Raw genomic sequence first — 24992 nt, forward strand, 5'->3', positions numbered from 1 at the left:
AGGGATAACCTAACGCGTCGCCAATAAAACTAAATTTGCGACAGTAAAACCATCGATATACGTCCGCAAATCGGAAAACACAGTAGGGTTATCCCCTAAATGTAATGCACAAGTTTTATGTAAGTATATCCAAAATGACGTCATCTACGTTTGACGTCATTTCCAAAAAAAAAAAACAAAAGTCACCGCGTCATATTCATACGTCCAGCTGCCAGATCGGATAGAAATGAAATTTATTACCCATATGGGCAGAGATAAGTGGGGAAAGAAAAACACAATAGTAATAATAATAATAATAATAATAATAATAATTTTAAAATACCCCCCCCCCCCCCAAAAAAAAACCCCACAAAAAACCCCTAAAAAAACCTACAAAAAACACCCCACCGATATATGTATGAAATATGTCGTCGATGAAAGAAAATGGTGTTTTTGTCAAAAAGGAGGCCCTTTGCTAACTGGATAAATCTGAATGACAAGACCGTATTCCATAATTAAAATAGTATACGGTATGTGCACAAGGCCGAGTCGAAAAGACGTTAGGCTTTCATGATCCACTATTAGGTGCTCGTCCTTAGGAAGACCGTCACTCCTCAACGAGATCCGTAACAGGCTGTTTTATTCCTCCTACGTTGTCTTGTGTGTATCTGATTACTACCACTCCCAAGACTAGCTTAGAAAACCGAAACGTGCACAGGACAGAGTTCAGTAGAATATATACAGCGATGAGATCGGGTGTTCGCGAAATGTATAAGTGTTTCACAAGAGAGTACACGGTCAAAATAGGGTATTGCATCAGATATCATTTTAGTAAATGATACGTCATATCGTGAAATGGCTTACAAGTGAAGGTCTACTATCACTCTCCACCTGTATTTGTATATTTGTATATATACCGTGATTATATATGTATGTATTTATGCTGATAAGTTTGTTTAACTTAAGGCAAATAAAGAACTTGAACTATTAAACTTTTTGAAGGCTTCCAGAAGTCTTTGGATGTTATAAGCCTGGGGCCTTATTCACAAAGGTCTCTTAGGCTCTGTTAGACATCAAAGCATCCTCTTTGCAAGTCTTTTAGCATTGTACTGCGAGATCGCAAATTTGCGAGAATTGAGTGAATTAGGCCTCTGATCAAAAACTTCTCCACCAGAACGGTATGTCGGCATATATGAAGAGCATGCCGTAAAGTATCTCAGGAGTTGTAAAATATATCGACACCAAAAGCTGGAGCAGAACGAATATTGCTCGACATGAAGGAAAAGTAGACTATTGGAAAACTGAAGTCATTTGTTTTATGAAGGTAGGGTTTAAAAAATGTGGTGTTATGAAGATTTGCCGCACACTTTTGTCAGTGAGAAAACAACCAAAGCGTGGTACAAGTAATTATAAGCATAGTCTTATCTTCAGAGGAAGCACGCTATATTTTTAATATTGATAGCAAGTGGTCTTTTATAATGCACTTTCCCTACAGACAGGACAAAGGACAACACATACCCCGGCCTTTAATATATCAGTCGTGGGGGCACATGTTGGGACAAAAAAAACAAGGAAAGAAAGAAGAAATAATAATAATTATAATAATCCCAACTTCAATAGGTTCTCCGAAGGGGTCCGATTTAACGACCCAGGCATCCCAGGTCTAGTCCAGTGGTAAAGCCCTCGCACCCGATGTGCAGTCGGTCTAGGATCGATCCCCACGACTAGTACATATATCAAAGGTCATGGGATGGTGCATATAAAATATATTTTACTGCTACTGGAAAAGTGTAGCGGGTTTCCTCTCTAACACTACATATGTATATACATGTGTAGGGCCTATATGTATCAGAATTACCCAAAACGGTTGACATCTAATAGCCAATGCTTAATAAATCAATATACTTAATAAATCACGATTACGGTCGTTAAACCAAAGTTTAGCCATAAACATGAGTCTGATAAATACGTAAACGTGCATACAAATGAGATGGATGGCCTAGGGGAATCAGGTCTGTGGAAGATGTTAGCTGTTATCAGTATTAAGGTTTGCACAGTTCGATGCACACGCGTGCATATCGTAATAAATGACCCCACTCGGTTCAGAATAGCTCATGCAGTATTTTTTTGCGACATTCTGTTTATAAGTGAGATATCGGCTAAGAGGTGCTGAAAGTGGTAAAAACTGTAAACAAATGTTTTTAAAGTACCCACGCCGTCGGAACGGAGTTTGGGAAGGGACGAGAAGGGGCATTTATAAGGCTTATCGTCTGTTTGTCGATCCACTTTATTTATTTAAATAAATAAATAAATAAATAAATAAATAAATATAATATATATATATATATATATATATATATATATATATATATATATATATATATATATATATTATATTTTTTTAATTTTTTTTTATATTTTTTTTTAAAAGGAAGCGGTGGACAAAAATGTAAATGTTTTTGGGTCCTATACTCTATATAAATAATAATAAAATTTTGACTATAGATTGTGCATCTCATTACAGATATCGTTCGTACGGGCTGGTATTGTACGTGGATTCTCACACGACTTAGAATATGGATAGAGGACACTCTTGAAAGATAGTTTAGGGACTGTGTTACAACCTTAATTTGTTTCTTGAAGAAGGAAATGATTTCCATATATGTATTACACGGGCATTAAAAGATGCTAACAACTGGACGAACAGTTACATTAATTTGTCCTCTGTTTTTAACCGAGGGGACCCGAGTGGAAACGGGTTCATAATCTTCAGATTTGGAGGAGAACCAGTCACTTTCACTTCTCAGTGTCTTCTCCCTCTAGGCCCCTACCGACGCCTGTAAGGTAAGTCTGTAATATTATTCAACAATCATTAAAGTTACAGACCGTAGTTTTTAAATACTATTAGAGCCATTGTGGATATTTGAAATTAAACATTTATTATAGTGTTGGGAATCGGTTGAAATTTCATGATCGATCATTGGTTATAATCGACTTGCACCAACCGATCAACTTTCGATTACACGATCGGTTATAATTATATGATATTCCTTATGTTGTGTCCTGAATTACATTGTTATAGACGAGATATTACATAACTAGTTTCAGGGTAAAACATCCAGCCGCTCGTTAATTAAAACAGTGATAACCGTGTTTGTATCAGAAATTAGTTTTTATCAGTGATGCATCATTCTGTAAAATGCGTCAGTGTCAATCTATTAAAATAATTATAGGATTAAAATTTAAAATATAGAGGTAATATAAATAAATAAATAAATAAATAAATAATAGTACATGATGAAATATGATATAGATACGATTCGTATTTTAGTAAACGTGAAATATTTACAACCAAAAACCTGCGATACGCTAATGAAAATCAGTTGTTGGGTTAACAGTGATGTACTTTTTTTTAGAAGCTAGTCAAAACTGGATAGAACCAAAACAAACCCACATGTTTGGCGATGTAAATAAGACGAGTGAAAACTGGAGTGAACTGGCTTCGTTAATAAACAAATGGGTCACTTAAACTACCTATCGTTGTGTCTTTATGCTTTGTTTCGACTTACTTATTAATAAATCAAATGAAATTAGGAGATGAATTAATATTAACCATTATATAAAGCGTAGAAGCCGATATTAGATTAGCCAATAGCACGACTGTATTGGGACACACCCCCTATTTACAAGGCGCGGGAAAATATGCACTTGAATTTGTAAACAAAAATAGTTTTTGTTTAACGACACCACTAGCGCACATTAATTAATTAATCATCGGCTATTGGATGTCATACATTTGGTATTTCTGACTGTCGAAACTCAATACATTTTTCATAATGATAATGCAGCATGGGGTATGCACTTTTCCAGACAGGAAAGCACATACCACGGCCTTTGACCAGTTGTGGTGCACTGATTGAAACGAAAAAACCAACAACCCATGGGCGTACATAGGGGGGGGGAGGGTTCGATGGGTTCGACTGAACCCCTCCTGAAATCGCTTTTTTTACAATTTAATATATCTGACATTATTATATTTACTCAACATAGAAATATACGCCCAATATCTCTGCAATCTATTTTGGAACCCCCCTTTTCAAAATCCTATGTATTGGAACCCCCCTTTTCAAAATCCTATGTACGCCCATGACAACCCCAATCAGCTGAATGGATCCATCGAGGTGGTTCGATCCTGCGATGCAAGCACCTCAACCGACAGCTAAATTCCGCCCCGTTAACAACTAATACAGCTGTATGGAGTGGATGGGGTAGGGGACAGTTTGTGCAAACAAAACTCTTTACGGCTATTTTTTGTTTTTATGAGTTTTTTTAAAAAAAAGGTTAATATATTGTCAGCAATAAAATGTATAAAAAAAAATAAAGAAAAATAAATTTAAGCACTCACACACACATAGCCACTTTTTAAAATCCATCCCCCACCCCAATATTCAATGCTTGCGCTGTACTTCACTGGTATCCACCCCCACAAGAATAATGCTATGTAAACCTTCAAGCTGAGGGTGAGCACCCCCCTCCTGAAATTCAAAGTACCCTGAATAATCCAGTGTTTAGCAAATGAAAACAAAATTTCACGTTGGTTTTTTAGTGGAAAGAAAAATGTAATTGGTTATCTTCATACATATTTTTGTGGATGACTATACCCTATAGATCATATATGTTAGTGTACTTTTGAATACTAATATGGTACCCTTTTTAAATGTTGCCTCCTTTCACTGAATACCTAAATAAAATCCTACATTTGCCCCTGTAGTTAATTTAAAAAAGAATGACAACAAATTCTACAAACCACAATCCCTCCAAAAACAAAACTCCCAAACAACAACTGAACATTATTTGAATATTAATATATAATTACATCTGTTATTGGAAATAGTTTCATATAAATATCTGAAAAGTAAAAACAGTGACATCATTGCTGTTAAATTATTACTTTATTACATTTTCATACAATACACAATAATGTAAGAAATACATTTACAAAACATAGTAAATTGATCAAATAATGTTTCTCCCACACTCATTTGTAATTTGCCATATATATATATATATATATATATATATATATATATATATATATATATATATATATATATATATATATATATATATATATATATATACCATGTATCATACCACATACACTCAGAAAGACCATACATGTATACACACAGTTTCATCTGGATATAATTTATTTTATGTTTGAGGGCAATGTTACTACTTTTTTAATACACCATTTCAACTTGAATTTCATGCTAATATCCATTTAGGATTCAAGCATCAAGCCGTCTTGGGCACACAACTGAGCTAATGCACTGTCTGCACATTACAGTGAGTTTCTTTTCATTTATACTTATTTCTGTGCTTATATCCAATTAAGGTTCAAGCATACTGTTCTTGCACACACCCAAGTTATGTGGGCTGTCTGTACAGAATAGTGGGTTAGTGACTAGTGATCAGTGAGAGAGAAGAGGGTGTAGTCGTCTTACATCTACCCACCGAGTCGTTAAACTTGCTCTGGGAGCCGGTACTGGGATACAAATCCAGCCTTAAATCATGTGACTTAACCACTACACCACTGAGGCCGGTTATATATAGCGATTATACGAGCTTGTGTGTCATACTGATTTTACAAAACAAGTGTCAGGATTTTTGTACTGCCTGAGCTAGAGCGAGTTCGTAAAATCAGTACGACTCACACGCGAGTGTAATAATTTCTTTATTATTCATATTATTATTGTGGGGTTTTTTATGAGTAACAAGACCCAATTCAAAATGTTTCAGCCACAACTAGAAGACGACATCATATTTCAAATGCACAGTCCGAGTTAGGACTGGGAAAGCAATGTCATGTTATGATGTCGCTTCCCAAAATTACGTCATTACACTTGTTATTACATGTGTGCTTCATATGATTATTATTAACTTGGTTATGTTGGACCACGTGGATAATAAAGTGGGGCAACAGTTAGTGGTTAGAGAACTTGGTGTAGCAGCCTTGTGCCTTCCCATTGTGCTGTTAAAACTCACTCTAGATGAGAACCGGTTTTGGGACACGAACCGAGTACCTACCAGCTAGAAGTCAGATGAAACCACTACACCACTGAGGCTGGTCATACAGTGGGGTAACAGTTAGTGGATAGAGAAGTTGGTGTAGCAGCCTTGTACCTCCCCTTTGTGCTGTTAAAACTCACTCTAGATGAGAACCGGTTCTAGAATAAGACCCCAGTACCTATCAGCCTCAAGACTGATGACTTAACCACTACACCCCTGAGACCAATGATAGATAATCCTGTCTTTATATCCCTGCCTCTCTGTTAAAGATTATCTGTAACAAACTGAATGAGTAAATGAATGAACGAATGAATGTTTAACGACACCTCAAACACAAACAAGAGTACCAGCGAGGTACATGATAGGCCCATCAAAAGAAGGTCGATATGACCCAGTTAAGGTATGCAGCACACCACCATCCCAAATTTTTCTTGCATGTGGGGTTCGATGATCCTAAATGAATTGATACGGATTTCCTTTAATAAGCAGTAATGCATGGAAAGTAGGCCATGGTGACCTAATTATGGTATGTGACACACCCATCTTAAGGTTTGATGATCCTATATATATATTGATAAGAAAGATTTGCTCTGGAAACGAAAAAAAGTTTACAGGCGGATAAACAAAGCCATACCAGAATATGACTCTTCAAAGATGGGTGTATAAAAATTGGGAGTAAAACAAATTAATGTTCAATATCAATACAAAAATTCTTAAGTTAAATTAAAACACAGTGTAAAGAGCTTATCTGTAATAAGCCTGAAGACAGTTAAACATCAATATAATTTGATAGGTGTACCAGATGGATTATTGCAACATTTACAATTATGAGGTAAACAAAACATCAAAAAAGAGAAATTACATTTTACAATACCTGGTATGATAAACCTAAAACATGATACAATCATAACTCAATATAAGTATTCAACTCAAGGACTGATCAAGTTCACCAAGCCCTGATCACTTCAACCATAACTTTGCAGAGTTGCATTCTAAAATTATGTCCATTTTTATCTGTATTTTTCATGTTGAAACAAAATGTTTGGAAACTCCATTACCTGACAGTTTTTTGTCCAGTTTGATGTTATACTAAGGCACATTATGAATTGCGTTTCTGACAGAACCTCTTATAGATGTCTGTGATCTCTACTGATGATCAAAAGAAAGAATAACGAAACATGTTTATGTGAAATCACTTACCCCTAGTGCTGTTTGTGAAAAGGAAAATGTCTGAGATTTTATTTTAAAAAATGTTTCAAAAAAAGTTGGTAATGTGTATGAGAGATTTATCCATCACAGTTCAGCATAAAAACATGTGGGCTGTTTTGATCATCTCTTCCCGCCACGGACAACCAAGCCTTTATTTTCTATGTCTAGGACACCATCTGAAAATTAAAAATAAACATGTTATAATGTTTGAGTTACAATTATATTGTTTTAATGATTTACCGTAGATCTTCGCCTGTAAGTCGATCTTGGCTATAAGTCGAGTCCCTAATTTTAAGCCCTGAAAACTTTTTTTTTTTATTAACCCGTTTATAAGTCGACCCATGAAAAACAACTTATAAATATTGAAATATTTCTTATTTTCAGCACATGAGAACAATAATGTACAATATTTGAACAAAAGAAAATTATTTTACAAACTTCGGTTTTCACGTTTTGTACATCGTAATATAATCAGACTATTCCAATCAAACTAGCATTATTACATAGCATCAAAACGAAATATTCCCTTAGTAAGCTGTTACTGTATGGCACTGTACAGATGGTTTTGTGCACAGACAAAAACTTTATTTATAAACACTGACAACAGATCACTACGATAAAACTGAAAGTATCACGTTTTGCCACCATATTAATACATGTAAGGAGGATAACTCTGGAAAGTACACTGGTTTTTGTACCAAATGATGTGCGTCCCTATTGCTCTAGTGAACTGCAGAGATCAGTCTATTTTAAGGGAAAGCTCAGTAATATTCATGAAGTTAATCACCGACAAAACATTATTTGAACAATCATTAATTGTTGTGACCAGATTTCAAAATAAACTCAGGCAACAGGTAGTTAGTATTGTTTACATTTTTGCTATTAGTGATGACTGTTATTTTAACTAAGTGGACTGTTGTCTTGGCATGTGAGTTCCTCGGTGAGATTGCACGCCAAAATAAATAGGTTATAAAAAATAAATGTGTCAAATTAACATATTTGAGTATAAATACATGGCATACTTCAACAATAAAACTTGTTTAATAATCCCCAAAACAGTAATATTTTTTGGTGAAATTTTTTTACCCTCTTATAAGTCGACCCCCCAAGTTATAAAATAATTTTTGGGTGAAAAAAATTCGACTTATAGGCGAAGATATACGGTTCCCCAAATTATTTTCAATCCATGCACAACAATTCTTTTATAAAAATCCAGTGCTATGTTCAGTGTCTCAGGCTGAACACATCAGTAACAACGTCGAACATAAAGTTAAAGTTTGTTTTGTTTAACAAAACCAATAGAGCACATTGATGTATTAATGATTGGCTATTGGATGTCAAACATTTGGTAATTTCGAACCATATGTTCACCAACAGTCATATATTTTAAGAGCACATTTATTATAATGCTAGGAATATTTTCAGCATTAAAACCAGTGTAAACTTACTGATATCACAATTTCGCTCTTCGGGGTTATCTATAAATGCAGATCTCTGAATGCCTCTCCGAGACTGTGACTTGTGGTTTGAGGAATTATTACGACCCACGTAATGAGCTACAATACTGTACAACAGTGGCCTGAAACGCAAAAACATATTAACTTGTAAAATAAACATAAAAAAGAAAAGAAACCTGTAAATATTTCATCTAATTTTTTTGTGCAATACTTTAATCAATTTCATAAACCAGCATTATATTATGCACATTTTAGCATATCCATGATTTTCATGTGTGTATATATGGCTATTTGTAACAGCAATTTCTGTAATATTTAAGCAACTTTGTATCAAATGACAAGAGGAGCAGATGTAGCCTAATGGTAGATCACCAGCCTGAGGTGTGATAGGTTATAGGATCAATCCCTCTTTACAGCAAACTAGTCAACTATAACCAATGTATAAGATGCCTAATATTCTCCAAGTCTATCCCCAGCACAATGCTAATATAATAATTTTAAAAATATGATTTAGCAAAACAAAAATTACTAAATTTCACTGCTTGAAACAGAAGGGAGAGAACTACTGAATTTAAAAAAAAGAAAAAAAAAGAATTATGTTTCATATTGAAATACAGGCTTACACTGATCTACTGGGTCCGTCTTCAACAACATTCAACTCATTTGTCAAAAAATCTCTTTCCAAAGGCACTTTAGGCATTCCTGATTCTAGAAGTAAAAAAAAATAAAAAAAAAATGTTGCTTTTACTTAGCAAAAGCATTCCCAAAAGAAGTGCAATCATCATTTCATACAATAATATTAAAGTGATTTTATATATGTACACACACACACACACACACACACACACACACACACACACACTGTTTAAGTTCAGTGCATACCCGACACTAAAATAGATTCTGTGTATCCGACATATCTGACACTAGATTCTATGGAACTAAAAGTATTCTGTGTAAAGTCGGTACATATCTGACACTAGATTCTATGGAACTGAAAGTATTCTGTCTAAAGTCGGTACATATCTAACACTAGATTCTCTGTAACTGAAAGTATTCTGTTTAAACTCGATACATATCTGATACTAGATTCTCTGGAACTGAAAGTATTCTGTTTAAAGTCGGTACATATCTGACACTAGATTTTCTGGAACTGAAAGTATTCAGTTTAAAGTCAGTACACATCTGACACTAGATTCTATGGAACTGAAAGTATTCTGTTTAAAGTCAGTACATATCTGACACTAGATTCTATGGAACTGACCTATAAACTGCTCTTCTGGACTTATGTTGGACAGCATTTTGCTTTCAGTGTCAAACTCACAGTAATTTTGAGTAAAATTAATAAGTGATAACAAGATGTGATGAGGCAAGCAGTTTTTCGCCAATGTGAAATTCGGTTTGCAAAAGCACACCCGAGCTTGAGCACTTGCTTGCATCAAACCATATGAACTGTTAATTTGGTGCAAATCTGATTCTGTTAGTAATGAATGAATGAATAAATGAATGTTTAATGACACCCAAGCATGAAAAATACATCGGCTATTGGGTGTCAAACTATGGTATTGCAAACAAATAAAGTGATGATCAACATCAATATAAAAATTCAAGATTTAAATAAAAACAGTGTAAAGAACTGTGCAAAAATACAAATATCACATATAGATACTGACTTTTACTCAAAATTTCAATTGTGCTGTATTGGCCATTCTCAAAGAGAATGTTACACCCCTGCACCATGGTGAGGTTACAGCAAGCGCAGGGGATTCTGTTAGTGAAAACACGCTATTTACATTGATTATGTACCTGACACAAAATCAGATTCTGTGTATTCTGGTTAAACTGGAGACATTCTCTAATAAGCTTGTTAATCAGGCTTGAATTTGGCTTCCAAATCTGCTACACGCATACACCATAGATACAAGAATTATATGGAACCTTACCCGTACAATGTTAGAGTTTGTTTTGTTTAATACCACTATCTAAAGCACTTTGATTTATTCATCACAGGTTACTTGAGGTCAATCATTTGGTAATACTGCCATATAGTCTTAAAGAAAACTAAATTTTATCTCAAGCAGCAAGGATATTTTATATGCACATTCCCACACAGGACAGCACATACCATGCATTTTGATATATGTCCATTGCATATCTGACATTAGATTCTGTGTATCTGTACTGGTTAAACTGGAGATATTCTCTAATAAACTCATTAATCTGGCTAGAATACAGCTTCGATTCAGAATGGTCTTCCATTGCATATCAAACATTAGATTCTGTGTAAGTGAAAAATTCTATTTCCGTTTACCTGACACTAAAACAGATTCTGTGTATCTGTACTGGTTAAACTGGAGATATTCTCTAATAAGCTCGTTAATGAGGAGATTCTCATTGCTCAATGGCGGCTTTGATTCAGAATGGTCGTCCAGGGCATTGAACACTTCAGCTCGCACCTTGGCCTTGACCTGACCCAATACTCCACGGTTCTCTAGAGTTTCTTTCAAAACTGCAGAGTAAAAATAAAATAACAGTAATAAATATATATATAATAAAAAAATTATGATTACCAGTCATTGTGTGATACACACATTTCAAACAAATTCATTTACAATACAAGCTACAAATGCTTTATATATATATATATTAACCAGGATCATATTTAATTGTGTTTTATGATGGCAGGATGTGTTTGTACTTGTTCAGAAATACGAACCTAGCGACAACTAGTCATTTTGGACATACTCTTTAGACATTAATGATTACGCAAAGTCTTGTGCATTATTGCCGATTAATCCTTCTATAATGGCGCATGTATTTATAAAGATATTAGTATATATTTTCGTATATTTATAAATAAACAAGACAAATACAAAACAGAACCTTCTTTCAACTCTTCTAAACTAGCCATTTCGTTGTTTGGAACGCCGAAAAATACAGGGAGGTCTAATTTGCGTCCAAAAAATATTTTATTGTTTTGGTCCTAAATGCTGATACCGCAAAATATTAACTATATAAAAATAAAATTTTCTTTAAATACGGTAAACGTTAATTGTTTTATAAAATGTTTTTGGAATTAGTATATTTGTGTTACAAAATATATTAATTGCAATAATATCTCCCTCATAACATTGATCAGCGAAAGTGAAAGTGTGTTTGAGAAGGGAAGTTTTGTTTCATTCTGTGTATCTGTACATCTGTAAATTGGACATTTAATTTTGGGAAACAGGATTCAATCCACACTGAAGAGAAGAGAAAATATCTATCGAATAAGCACATCACTGATTATAGCTAACGCTGCTGATCGGTAACTGAGACTACTCAAAAGAATTTAAGGGTCAGACGATATTTTCGACATTATTTTCTGAATGTCAATTATATTAGCTAGACCATAATGTCACGCATGGTATTGTTCCATTTTGACGAAAGTGGGTCTAAGCAATCCATAAATGAATTAAAATCCACTGTCATTAACACTGTCGACTAGTTCTAATGGCGAAAACATGCTTACATTTGCACGTAAATTAGGCGAAAGCGAAAGGTCTGCTAAGTGTCCATAACTTGCTTTTTCACAAAGCGCTTCATTTTCACGCTTTGCATGTGTATTCCATGTTCCCAATGCTGAATTTCCGTATAATTGGAGCTTGCGTTCGTGTACGGTGCACACTCCAAATTCGACAATGGTACGACATCAACTGACTATCGAAGATCGAGGAAGGGCTATTGCTTGGCTTCAGGATGGCAATACGCAAAGAAATGTTGCTCTGAGACTTGATGTCAGTCAGAGTGTCGTTGGCCGACTGTGGCAACGGTACCAAGCAATGAATTCTGTTCGAAATCGTCCACGTTCGTGAAGACCACGAAGCACTACAAATAGAGAGGACCGCTACATCACCAATATGGCTCTACGTCAACGCACAACCACTGCACGCCGATTACGTGACAATCTGTGGACTGCGACTGGAACTCGAGTGTCTGATCAAACCATATGCAATCGTCTGAGAGCCAATAATCTACGCTGCCGTTGCCAGGCTGTTCGACCACCACTCCTACCACGTCACAGAACAGCCAGACGTCACTGGTGCACACTTCATCTGCGGTGGCAACGTGTTCAGTGAGGTCGAGTGATGTTCACTGATGAGTCCAGGTTTAGTCTCCAGTTCAACAACGGTCTGGTTCGTGTCTACAGACGTCCTGGGGAGCGCTTCGCTGACGTTAACGTTAGACAACGTCACCGGTTCGGTGGTGGCAGCGTCATGGTGTGGGGCGGCATCTCTATCCACCACAGGACCCCCCTCTATGTGGTGGATGGCAATCTGAATGGAATCCGCTATCTGAATGAGATTATCCGGCCGTTGGTTCTCCCAGGCCTTCAGCAGATTGGCGGCGGGGCAGTTCTGCAGGATGACAATGCCAGACCCCACCGCGCCAGGGTGGTAACGGACTTTCTCAGACAACAAGGTATCGCCAGGATGGATTGGCCAGCATATTTGCCTGACTTGGCCCCAATAGAGAACGTCTGGGACGAATTAGGCAGGAGAGTTCGGGATAACCATGCCCCTACGGCCTACCTTCATGATCTGGGTCAACTTCTTATGGCAGAGTGGCAGGCCATTCCCCAAGAGTTCTTCAGACGTCTGATCAACAGCATGAGGCAACGATGTGTCGAGTGTATTCGCGCCAGGGGTGGATTCACACACTATTAAACGAATGTTCTAATGTGTAAAATCCATGTTTGACAACCTTCAACTTTGACAGCATGTCATGTGACTTTCTTGTATACAGTGATGTTTATTTGTGGTTTTTTGTAAATATGGAACAATAAATTAAATTTTTGGTGTAGTTTACATCATCAATCTAATACACTCTGAAACTTATTTGGTTATAAATTTTTGACCCTTAAATTCTTTTGAGTAGTATATATTATCAGTATAAGTATCATATTATGTTAGTTTATTTTTAGATGTTGTGTCACGCCGTCTATATGCTACTCAGCCTACTGCCTGAAGTGGACAGAAGTTTTGCAAAATGTGTTTAAACTACGGCTATTTAGTGTCTAAATTATTATTTGACATTAGAGAGAGAGAGAGAGAGAGAGAGAGAGAGAGAGAGAGAGAGAGAGAGAGAGAGAGAGAGAGAGAGAGAGAGAGAGAGAGAGAGAGAGAGAGAGAGAGAGAGTGAGTGAGTGAGTGAGTGAGAGTGAGTGAGTCAACTCAGAAAAACTTTGTTAAGCACTTTTCCATGGCCATTGGTGTATACCCTGAAACACGAATCCACTATCACAAATGTTTACAACGTTATAAATGTAGAGGATGGAAATCTATTTATTCCAAAACCTAAAATGTCTTTATTTTAAAAATGCTTTCATTTACTCTGGACCAGTACTTTGGAATTAATTAACTAAAGGTATCCGATCATCACCAAATACTTCTGTTTTTAAATATAGACTCAAGAAATATTTGTTAAAATAATATCATTTGTACATTATGTATTTTCTATTTGTTCATTTAAGAATTGACCGCAATTATTTTTTGGTTCATGCAAGTATGAACCGAAAAAACAATGTGCACACTGTATGATCCCATGTAGAGGGTCATACAAAAGTGTGCACATAGTTTTTTTGGTTCATACTTGCATGAACTAAAAAATAATTGCGGTCAATTCTTATAATTAAATTTATATGCATACTTTAACAATACATAATTTAATTTATTTTGTTTATCTTTAAATACACCCGTAGTATTGTTTGTGTAAATGTCATTGATACTTTTGTTGCGTAAGAATGCAAACGTTCATTCACTATTATTTGAATCAGGTGATTTTTGTAAATGACGTCATTTCAAATGATGTCATTTTGATATGCGACGCCATTTCCTCCAGCTGCTGTGCAGTTTTACGGATCATTTAGTAATTGTCCTATTCGTGTTTAGTTTATATTTTGTGAAAGTGAATGAAGGTAACGTGTCTAACATTTATGCTGTCGGTGGAACCGTTTAATTTTCGCCATCAGCCGTAGAACATCGCTTACAAGTAAGGTACAGGCGTGAAGTTTCCTACATGATTTCTTTGGCCACCAACAGTCTCATGTCATGATTAGTGAAGAGGTTGTTTTATTATTATTATTTAAATCATGCGTACATGTCTACTCTGCTGTAGCATTTTCCATTAATTTATCGTATATATATATATTTGTTATTGCTTTTGTAGCTTTCACGTGTGTTTTCTTCAAAATATCTAAATATGGTTGCCTGAATAATCCAGCTTGTTGCACAAAAGTAGTGCGAGTCAGGTCAGGGGGGGAGGGGGTAGTAGGCGTGGCTTAAACTTTTTCGGTTCATCGAGATATGAACCAAAAAAAATAAATATCTCTGGACCAATCAGATTGCCGTAAAGTGTATAGATGCAAAGAAAATTTAATTATAAATGTATGTATTGTAATTCTGTATTGTTTGTACCTGAGGGCCTCAGGGAAGATTAGTTTTTGCTAACTGTGTTTCCCATCACTAAATAAAGAATTTATTATAATTATTATTATTATATTATTATTATTACTGAATTTCAAGATCATTTTAATTAAATCTCTTTGGTGTTAAATATGATATTTGTGTGTACAGTAATATATTTTTATTTTTATTTTAATAGCAGACAAGATATTCGTTGTAAAAACAAAACATAAAAATAATAAAATGAATAAACAACTGCCAAAATCATTTTTTATAGCCTGACATTATATTAGGGGAGAGGTGAAATGACAAATAGTTGGAGTGAGTCTGGAAAGAAGTGTCTGATCACAGACATTGTCTAGTACAAGTTAGTCATTTGTCATATATGAGTCACAAAACTTAATATTATTTTGTCTGACACAAAATAAGTATTTCTGTGTTGAAGAAGTTCAATGCAGTACATTTTAAAATGCATATTTAAAATAGTTCTTTGACCATATCATGCAGTATGCACATGCTTATAGAACTGTTGCTAGAATGCTGTAGCATTTCCCCAGAACAAGGAGTTTCCCATATATGAATTAATAGACCCAAGTAAGCCCAAGTACTGAAAGCGAGAACGAGGGGTATAAAACAATTTCCAAACAAGTTTCATAAATTTTTTATGGCATTCTCACGAATGGTATAATTTATTTATTAACCACAAACAGTATTTATAACAAACATTAAATATAATTATAATCGCTTCACTATTGATGCAAATAACATTCACTGATGTCAATTACAGTGACGCTTAATGATGTCAGTATCATAGCCACAACTGTCGCAAGCTTGCAGCTGCTATAGCAACTACAGTGATGTCAAAAATGTGCTATAACAGTTTTCAATGTATTATCAGGACCATGCCATAAAGATAATGTGTGAAAATACTATATTTATGTAACCATTTATTGTAGACCATATGGGTAATAAATATTACATGTAATATCGTGGATGTCTTTAAACAAACATTCCTTTCCTTTTTAAAGCACATTTCAATGGCAAGTGTTCCGCTGTCAGAACGCTACAGGGCGGCTATGGTGCTCAGTGGTGTTGGTGATGCACTAGGATCCAGAAACCATTCAGGGGAGAAAATCCATGATGAAATACAAAATCTCAGTTCTCTGGATGTTTGTTGTAAGTATATATAATTTTATGAGATTTACAAACTTTATGTCACACAGTTGTTCTTTACAACACTGAGAATTTGACTTTAACGTCTGTCCCCCTAAAAAACCCCAAATAACAACAAACAAAGAACGAAAATAAGAATGATTTCTTCTGGTTTTTAAATCACTGAAAACATTTATATGCTGATCATTTGATATGAATTTGGGCCGTGTAAAAAGGCATGAAATTTAACTTTTAAAACAATTTTTAAAATATATGTAATAATCAACCTCCACTGAGGGGATTTGAACCACAGACTCTCAGTATGATAGTCCAGCGCTCTGTCAACTGAGTTAATAGGGAAGCTACGTCCTGGAGTTGAACTGTTACAGGTCCCGACTGGATTATAATTGTATTCTTGTGTTAAGAACACACCCAGTCCCCATGTCGGCTCAAAATGTAACAGAAAAATCAACCTCCACTGAGGGGATTTGTACAGAACAGAACTTTATTACACCCAGGCCGTTAGGCAACAGCATATGGGGAAACATGAATAATTACATAATATAATATGTGACAAGACATGACAGGGTTTACAGGAGAACATTAAATAGTAAATAATATAGTATATGAATAGTTAAATTATATAAATACATTAATACTGAAATACAATGAGTGGATATAACAAAAATACATACATGCAATAAGCCAATAATATTATTCGGCATAGTAGAGTAATTGAAGTTCATTATATAATTTGTTATACAATGTTATGTACTAGTATATTTCGATTTATTAAAATAGGGATATCTGTGATATAATAGTAAAGCATATTTAACTCGAGTGATGTGGTATATGTTGATACAAATAGCTATGGTCTTTTAAATTTATCATTAATTTCTTTAATTAATTTGCTGACTTTTCTTAGGACACCTATTTTATTACTAGTCATTAACTCTTTAAATTTTAGGGTACTGGGATTCACACAATAATATTGCTTTAGGAGTGTTTTTCGAGACTTAGTAAAGAAGGCACAAGTGAATAGATAATGATATTCATCACCAATATCGTTAGAATCACAAAGTGTGCATAACCTATTTTCTACTGGTGTATTATTCCACCGTCCTATTTCAATCGGGAGGTAATGATTTGATGTTCTGAATTTAAGAATAATGATCCATAGTTTTTCAGACATTATGGTGAGGTATTTTTCAAAAATTAGCTGATTATTAAAAATTGTATAATATTTTCCTCTAGACAATGATGCAATGTTATTGTTCCACGTTTGAAGGTACTGGTCATGCTGCCTCAATTTGATATATTCAAGAAGTAGTTTTTTTGTTGAAAATCTTCGAGACAACCATATATCCGTCATACATAACATAAATGCATGCAATAGAAAGGATAGTTTTGTTTGTTTTCCTGATACAATTGTGGCCCAGAAATTTATCATTCTTTGTTGAATAATTCGTTTAATCAGTCTACATCCTAGTTCTCCGTATAACATAAATATCGGTGTACCTTTTTTAACCGGGAGCAGGCGTCTCATGAAATTTATGTGTATGTTTTCAATGATGTCAGTGTTTTCATAACCCCATAATTTACATTCATACAGAAGAATAGGTAGTACCATTGTGTCAAACAATTTTATTTTACATTCTATTGATAGATTGTTATCTTTAGATTTAGATAAAACGAAATACATTGCTTTTGTAGCTTGTTGGGATAAACATATTTTTGTAGTGTTGAACTTGTTTTGCTTATTAAAAGTTAAACTTTAGGTATCTCACCACTATTGATTATACATTGGTGACAGTACAAATATAAAGCCAAGCACTGACTAAATTATTAACAGTAGGTGCTATATACTACCTGACATGAAGAGAACAGCCTCTGTGACAGGATTTAAGTAAATAAAATTGATACTTCGCCACCTGCAATTTTAATTATCCACTCTCCTAAGCACATGGGCTAATGGAGGGGAGGCTACTCTCGTTAAATATATGTACCACAGGCATAGCAAACAATGGTCTTGCTTGTAGCTAAGCAGATATGCATCTGTCAGTTTGATATGCCAAAATCAAGAGGCAATGTTACCCTTCCAATATTCCATAATCATACTGTCAAGTCTGTTCAGACACCAACATAATAAAATAAAGAAAAGAGGTACTCTTTTTCATGGAACTAAATTCGTCGCCTACACGTCGCTCATTGGCTGAAATAGCGGTGTGATCCCTTAAGTATTTATATTCTTTAACATTTTCGAGAATCGTATTTCCAATGGTAAATGTTTTCTTGTAATCATTGGTTGTGCCATTGAAAATTAATATTTTTGTCTTGTTGATATTGATTTTAAGCTTCCATTTATTACAATAATTGTAGAACATGTTAAGGGTATGTTGTAAATCACGTGGGTTCGTTGCTAGGAGGGCTGTGTCGTCCGCATATAGCAGGGAAGAAAGCAAATACCAGCTTCAAGAAATATGTCGAGATCATCCATAACAAGAGAGACTCCAATGCAGTTTTGGCTAAGAAAATACGTTTCCAGGTCATTTAAATATAAAGAAAATAGGACAGGTGACAAATTTTCACCTTGACGCACGCCGATTTTACATGCGAATAGTTCCGAATATATGTTGTTAGTGCAGATGCAAGATTTAATACCTTGATACATTTGGTGGATAATTTTCAAAAAATTTCCATTTATATTATTGTCTAATAATTTTTGCCACAAGCAGGTTCTGGGGATCATATCAAAGGCCTTTTGAAAATCGATAAAAGCACAGTATAGTTTCTTTTTCCTATTTTTCAAAATGTCTATTAAAGAGTGAATACTAAATAGATGGTCGGTAGTAGAATAGCCTTTTCGGAATGCTGTTTGGGATTCGCTCAATATCATATGCTATGTTTGTCAATAAATGAATTTAGTCTTATGTTTAAAATTGTGGTAAATAATTTAGAAGAGCAGCATAACAACGTTATTGGTCTATAGTTTTCAGGCATAAGTCGGGTTCCTTTATTTTTAAAAATCGGTTTAATAATTCCTATTAACCATTCATTAGGAAAAATACTATGGTCTAGCATAAGGTTAAATAGTTTAATGTAGATCGGGATCATCAGATCGATAGAAGATTTTATATACTCGTTTACAATGTTATCTATTCCAGTTGCTTTGCCATTTTTCAGTTGTTTAGTTGCATTTCTTATTTCGCCTTCTTCAATTTTTCTGTTTAAGATATTATCGTTATTTATATCGATCTCGTCAAGATTTAATTTGTTCTCGTGATCAGATTCAGGCGGCTCTCCTTCATTGAGGTTTTTATCAAAATTTTAAAAATCTTCTATGGGCGGTAGGTTTTTCTCATGTTTCTCAGGTTTAAGGATTTTATAAAAAGCTTTGGGTTCGTTTACTCTCAGATTTCTCATTTGCTTTTCAATTTTAAATTTCTGAGTGGACTGTTCATTTTTTAAGCATTTTTTATATGATAAGTTTATTTTCTAAAGTTCTATTTTTTGTATATTTGCCTGATGGTATTTACAATGGAGAAGTCGGCACCTGTGGGATTTTACAAATAGTAATCGATTACGTTTAGTGTACGAAGGCTGGTTTGTGTGCCGTGCACAGGTTTTCCCAAAAGTAGATGCGGCCGCATCTAAAAATAGGTTTTTCATCGTATCTACGGTCTGGTTCACACGTACTTTGATATCGATAGATTGGTCATCGAGGATTTCTGAAATGTTTACAAGTGAGTCCCGGTCAATTTTGTTAATGAATTCGGTACATTGCTCGGGCGCCCATTTACGTAACCTTTCGTTAATTAATGATAATCTATTTTCCGAGCTACATGTATTATTGTCATTTGCATGTTCCGATACACGAATACATAGTTGTATGGGAGAATGTACGTCTGACAAAAGTGGGTCAAATTCGCATACTTGGAAATATTTAGTGATAGGAAATATATGATGCGTGCCCATGACATAGTCAATCACACTACTATCTTTACATGTTACCTTACCTACATGCTTATCTCTGCCTACTCTGCCATTTAGTATATAGAGATTGTGTGCTTTACATATGTTTAATAATTTAACACCATGCCCATTGACTTTTCCAGTATCTTGACTTGATCTATCAGTTTGCACACCATATGACTCTAGTTTGTAAATTTCATTTAAAAAGTTTATCATATCAGTATCCATGTTATTTAACTGTTCTGAATCCATATCAATTACAGTGTAGTCAGGCAAACATTTTGTTCTTGCATTAAAATCTCCAAAAAGTAAAATTGGTCTAGCGTTATACCAACTGAACTAATAGGAAAATTCCCTCTAGCTACTGCCAATAGGAGCACTTTATCTAAACACTACTACATATGTGTAAGTATCTGGCAATATGTAATAAATATCTGTTTATATTTCTGTAATATGTAATAAATATCTGTGTTTATATTTCTGTAATATGTAATAAATATCTGTGTTAAGATTCGTCTATTATCCTCACTCTCATTAAAAAATCCTGACGCTCATTTCATAAAATCAGTACGACACACAAGCTCATATAATAATGTCTATGTGTTTGTATTTCTGTAGTGCCTGACTGGAGGGTCAGTGATGACACAGTGATGCATCTTGCTACAGCAGAAGGTAATTAGGTTTCCTACCAGTGCAGAATTGTAGTAACTAATGAACATTTCACAGTTAGCTCTGTTGATAGAGCACTAGTCCTGTCCCTAGTCAGACCACCGATCCTATCGGAGGCCGGACTCGGATAGACGTGTTCGAAACCCTAATGGTATATGGACACATTAAACCAGTTACTAAGTTAAACTGAGATAGAACATTAGTCCTGTCCCTAGTCAGACGACCGATAGGAGGCCGGACTCTGATAGGCATGTTCGAAACCCTAATGGTATATGGGCACGTTAAACCAGTTACTAAGTTAAACTAAGATAAAACACTGCAGGGCTGTGTAGTAACTAATGAACATTTCACAGTTAGCTCTGTTGATAGAACACTATTCCTGTCCCTAGTCAGACCACCAATCCTATCGGAGGCCGGACTCGGATAGACGTGTTCAAAACCCTAATGGTATATGGACACGTTAAACCAGTTACTAAGTTAAACTAAGATAAAACACTGCAGGGCTGTGTAGTAACTAATGAACATTTCACAGTTAGCTCTGTTGATAGAACACTATTCCTGTCCCTAGTCAGACCACCTATCGGAGGCCGGACTCGGATAGGCGTGTTCGAAACCCTAATTGTATATGGACACGTTAAACCAGTTACTAAGTTAAAGTAAGATAGAACACTAGTTAAATGTGATGGTAGGAGGTTTCTTCTTTCATTCACGAAGTTAAATGATGCACTTTACTGGGATGTTATTAAGCATTTGTTTCTTTTCATTTTCAATAGTTTTGGTTGATGCTAGTAGTGAAGACATGAAGAAGCTGTTTGAAACATTATCCCAAAGATACAAGGAACGAGCGACAGGTAAGCAAACACAGGGACTTTGAATTATCCAATGATTCTTTAATGTGTTATTTTAATGACTTAAGATTGTCTAACTTATCTTGAGAGTGACAGTCCTTTAAAACATATAAGCCATGCATGTGTGCAGGGGAGGTCAAAACATTAATATATTTTCTAGGGGAGCATGGCTCAGCCTCCTATAAACTTCGGTTGCCACAGTCTAAACACCCCTGTTAAAATTCAACCATACGTGTCTGGTAAGAATGAATCAAATAGTTGATTGGCTGTTTGGTTGGTAGGATGACTGACTGATATAATACGATGTGATTGACTGGTTGACTTTATGAATTTAAAGTCCTAAAGAACTTTGTAGATTGTATTTCAGTGGTTGAAAATCTGTAACAGTCTGCTGTATTTTTTAATTTGTTTAATACCAAATAAGATAGCTATTGGTGACACAGAGATGGACAGTGATGACACAAAGATGGAGGTCTCTACAGGAGAAGATAAAAATGGCATTCAGATTCCCTATCAGTATACTAGTAGTAGCCTATTAGCTGGGTTAAAGCACTTTGTAGATTGTATTTCAGTGTTTGAAAATGTGTAACAATCCACTGTTTTATATTTGTCTAGTACCAGATAAGATGGGCAGTGGTGACACAAAGATGGTCATTGGTGACATAAAGAATGTCAGTGGTGACACAAAGATGGGCAGTGGTGACACAGAGATGGGCAGTGGTGACACAAAGGTCAGTGATGACACAAAGATGGGCAGTGGTCACACAGAGATGGGCAGTGGTGACTCAGAGATTGGCAGTGGTGACACAAAGAAGGGCAGTGGTGACACAAAGATCGGCAGTGGTCACACAGAGATGGGCAGTGGTCACACAGAGATGGGCAGTGGTGACTCAGAGATTGGCAGTGGTGACACAGAGATGGGCAGTGGTGACACAGAGATTGGCAGTGGTGACACAGAGATTGGCAGTGGTGACACAGAGATGGGCAGTGGTGACACAGAGATGGGCAGTGGTGACACAGAGATTGGCAGTGGTGACACAGAGATGGGCAGTGGTGACACAGAGATGGGCAGTGTTCACACAGAGATGGGCAGTGATGACACAAACATGGAGATCTCGACAGAAAAAGGTAAGAAAGTCCGTTAAATTCCCTGTCAGTATAGCATATTGGCTAACAATAATTATTGTAGAATACTTTATTTTCGCGGGATAAAATTTTCGCGAGATAATGAAAATGGGTCAATTCGCGAACATTTATTTTCGTGAATCCCCCAACCCCCATCAATAAAAAAATGAAGTACAGATGTCAATAATTTTGTTTTAAAAACGGAACTTAGTTTTGCCAGTTGTTACGCTAATCTGTAGAACTAATCCTACATGTACACACGAGTGCTATACACAGTAGAGATCTGCTGTAATTAAACTGTGAAACCATAAAACAGTAGTTTTCCAGATTTAAGCAATCAAGACTTTATTGTTTACAAGTTAATAAGCTTACAGAAGGTGCTTAACGCGTGCAGTTTTTCTTAATCCTTATAATTGTTATAAAAACAAAAACCGAAAACAAACGAAACGAAATTTGAAGGCACAAGCTACTAATACTCAGTAACTTAAGTTTGATTGAAACAATATTTAAAGTTTTAACAGATTTAATACGAACAGGTTTCAGACTTGTAGGCCTTTGCGAAAAATACTACTAGCATCGTACATCGGAAACTAATGTGGTATAGATGAACGAGACTACATATTTTTTTCTTTTTTGTCGGCCTTTATTTTCGCGTGGAATATATTTTCACGAATTTCATTCACACGCGAAAAACGCGAAAATAAATTCCACGTGAAAATAAAGTATTCTACAGTAACACTTTGTGGGAATTTTTGCACATATTTAAATATCAAGGTCATACATATTTTCCTTTAAAATTGCTCAGGACTTTTGAATGATTATCTGCAGTTCTTTTTTAAATAAAACGATAATACTTGAGGGTTCAAAATCTATACATACTCAGAAATCTATGTCAAATGCATGGTACAATTTGTACATAGTCAATAATAGCATAGTTGTACCTGTTGGATTTTTTTTCAATATTTGTTGTATGAAAATAATTTTGCAATATAAGTATGTTATTATTTATCCATAACTGATAGATCATAGTGTGTGGTATGTGCTGCTCTGAAAGTGGAGGGAAACACAAAACCCTAATTAGGTAAAACCCCAATGGAGGAAAACTCACTCACAAATTTAAAAAAAAAAAAGTAAGATCACATACAGTGGACTGTCTAAACTGAATTCACTAGGGAATTCTGTCCTGAGATACAAACCCAGAATCTGTTAATGTTACATCTGACTCTTGCTCCACCAACTCTTGTTTGAAGTACAACATAGTATTTTTTGATACAGCTGATCTTTAATAAACTCATTGAGTTTTGTTCCATAGCTCTCATTTCAAAATGTTTTTTTAAATCAAGTTTGCCAAATGCTGAATGATTCTTTATTGCTCTCTCTGTGTCTCTCTGTCTCTCTCTCTGTCTCTCTCTCTCTGTTTCTGTACTTAAATAAATATTCCTTTAATTCATTTGTTTATTTCTCTATCTGTATAACTATGTGCTTATTTGTTCATAATCTTACAGGTCCATCATCTACATCCTGTACTTCTGAACTTGAATCAACTATGCACAAAGATGATCAGACCTCTTGTAACAAAAGGTATAACATTAAATAATAGTTGATTTAAAATGGACTCCATCATATGCGGTGTACTGTTTCTATCCCATGGTGGAATATTTTTCTCTTATCCATTCGATAAATAAACCATTATTTTACACAAACAAACAAAAAATTGCTGAAAAAGTAATATCTTTATTTGACCATTTTATCATAAATAAACTACACCATCATATTTTACTACATCTGTTTCATGTGTTAAGACATGAATAAATATAATTTAACAGTACAAATTAACCTTTAGACTACAGGATTAATTTTCGACAAAAACCACGTTGAGTAGGTACAAGTTTATAATTTTTACTCCACCAACACATTCTGACACTTTAACACATAATTTTAGAGTTAATAAAAAAAACCATGATTATTCCTGCTAACTGGGGGTAGCCATTTTGTGTCGTCTGGTACTATAGCTTGAGGTGAAGTGATGTCAGCTCTGTCCGTATTCACAGTGTAAACAAACACTCTAA

At 35.0% G+C, this 24992-nt stretch overlaps 2 protein-coding genes across 4 annotated transcripts in view; one reads left to right on the forward strand and one right to left on the reverse strand.

The window, feature by feature from the left end:
- Positions 1–24992, forward strand: part of LOC121378955 — a 67902-nt gene that overhangs the window by 3708 nt on the left and 39202 nt on the right. The window contains exons 1-7 of one of the 3 annotated variants that reach the window (XM_041507359.1): positions 2146–2251; positions 2504–2823; positions 16186–16333; positions 20900–20953; positions 21724–21801; positions 22414–22926; positions 24429–24504. In XM_041507359.1, the coding sequence (XP_041363293.1) occupies positions 16195–16333; positions 20900–20953; positions 21724–21801; positions 22414–22926; positions 24429–24504 (860 nt within the window). In that variant the 5' untranslated portion in view covers positions 2146–2251; positions 2504–2823; positions 16186–16194. Of the gene's footprint in view, positions 1–2145; positions 2252–2503; positions 2824–11892; positions 12052–16185; positions 16334–20899; positions 20954–21723; positions 21802–22413; positions 22927–24428; positions 24505–24992 lie in introns of those variants that run through there. The other 2 variants (XM_041507358.1, XM_041507360.1) reach the window with 2 other exon arrangements.
- On the reverse strand, positions 5809–11646 carry LOC121378960 (centrosomal protein 20-like). Its single transcript, XM_041507371.1, has 5 exons — positions 11598–11646; positions 11026–11223; positions 9341–9425; positions 8709–8839; positions 5809–7436 (listed from the first exon to the last, which is right to left on the reverse strand). Exons 1-5 carry the CDS (start codon positions 11623–11625, stop codon positions 7381–7383), a joined length of 498 nt encoding a protein of 165 aa, XP_041363305.1. The 5' UTR covers positions 11626–11646; the 3' UTR covers positions 5809–7380.

Source organism: Gigantopelta aegis, chromosome 8 (genome assembly GCF_016097555.1).
Source record: "Gigantopelta aegis isolate Gae_Host chromosome 8, Gae_host_genome, whole genome shotgun sequence".
NCBI classification, from domain to species: Eukaryota; Metazoa; Mollusca; class Gastropoda; order Neomphalida; family Peltospiridae; genus Gigantopelta; species Gigantopelta aegis.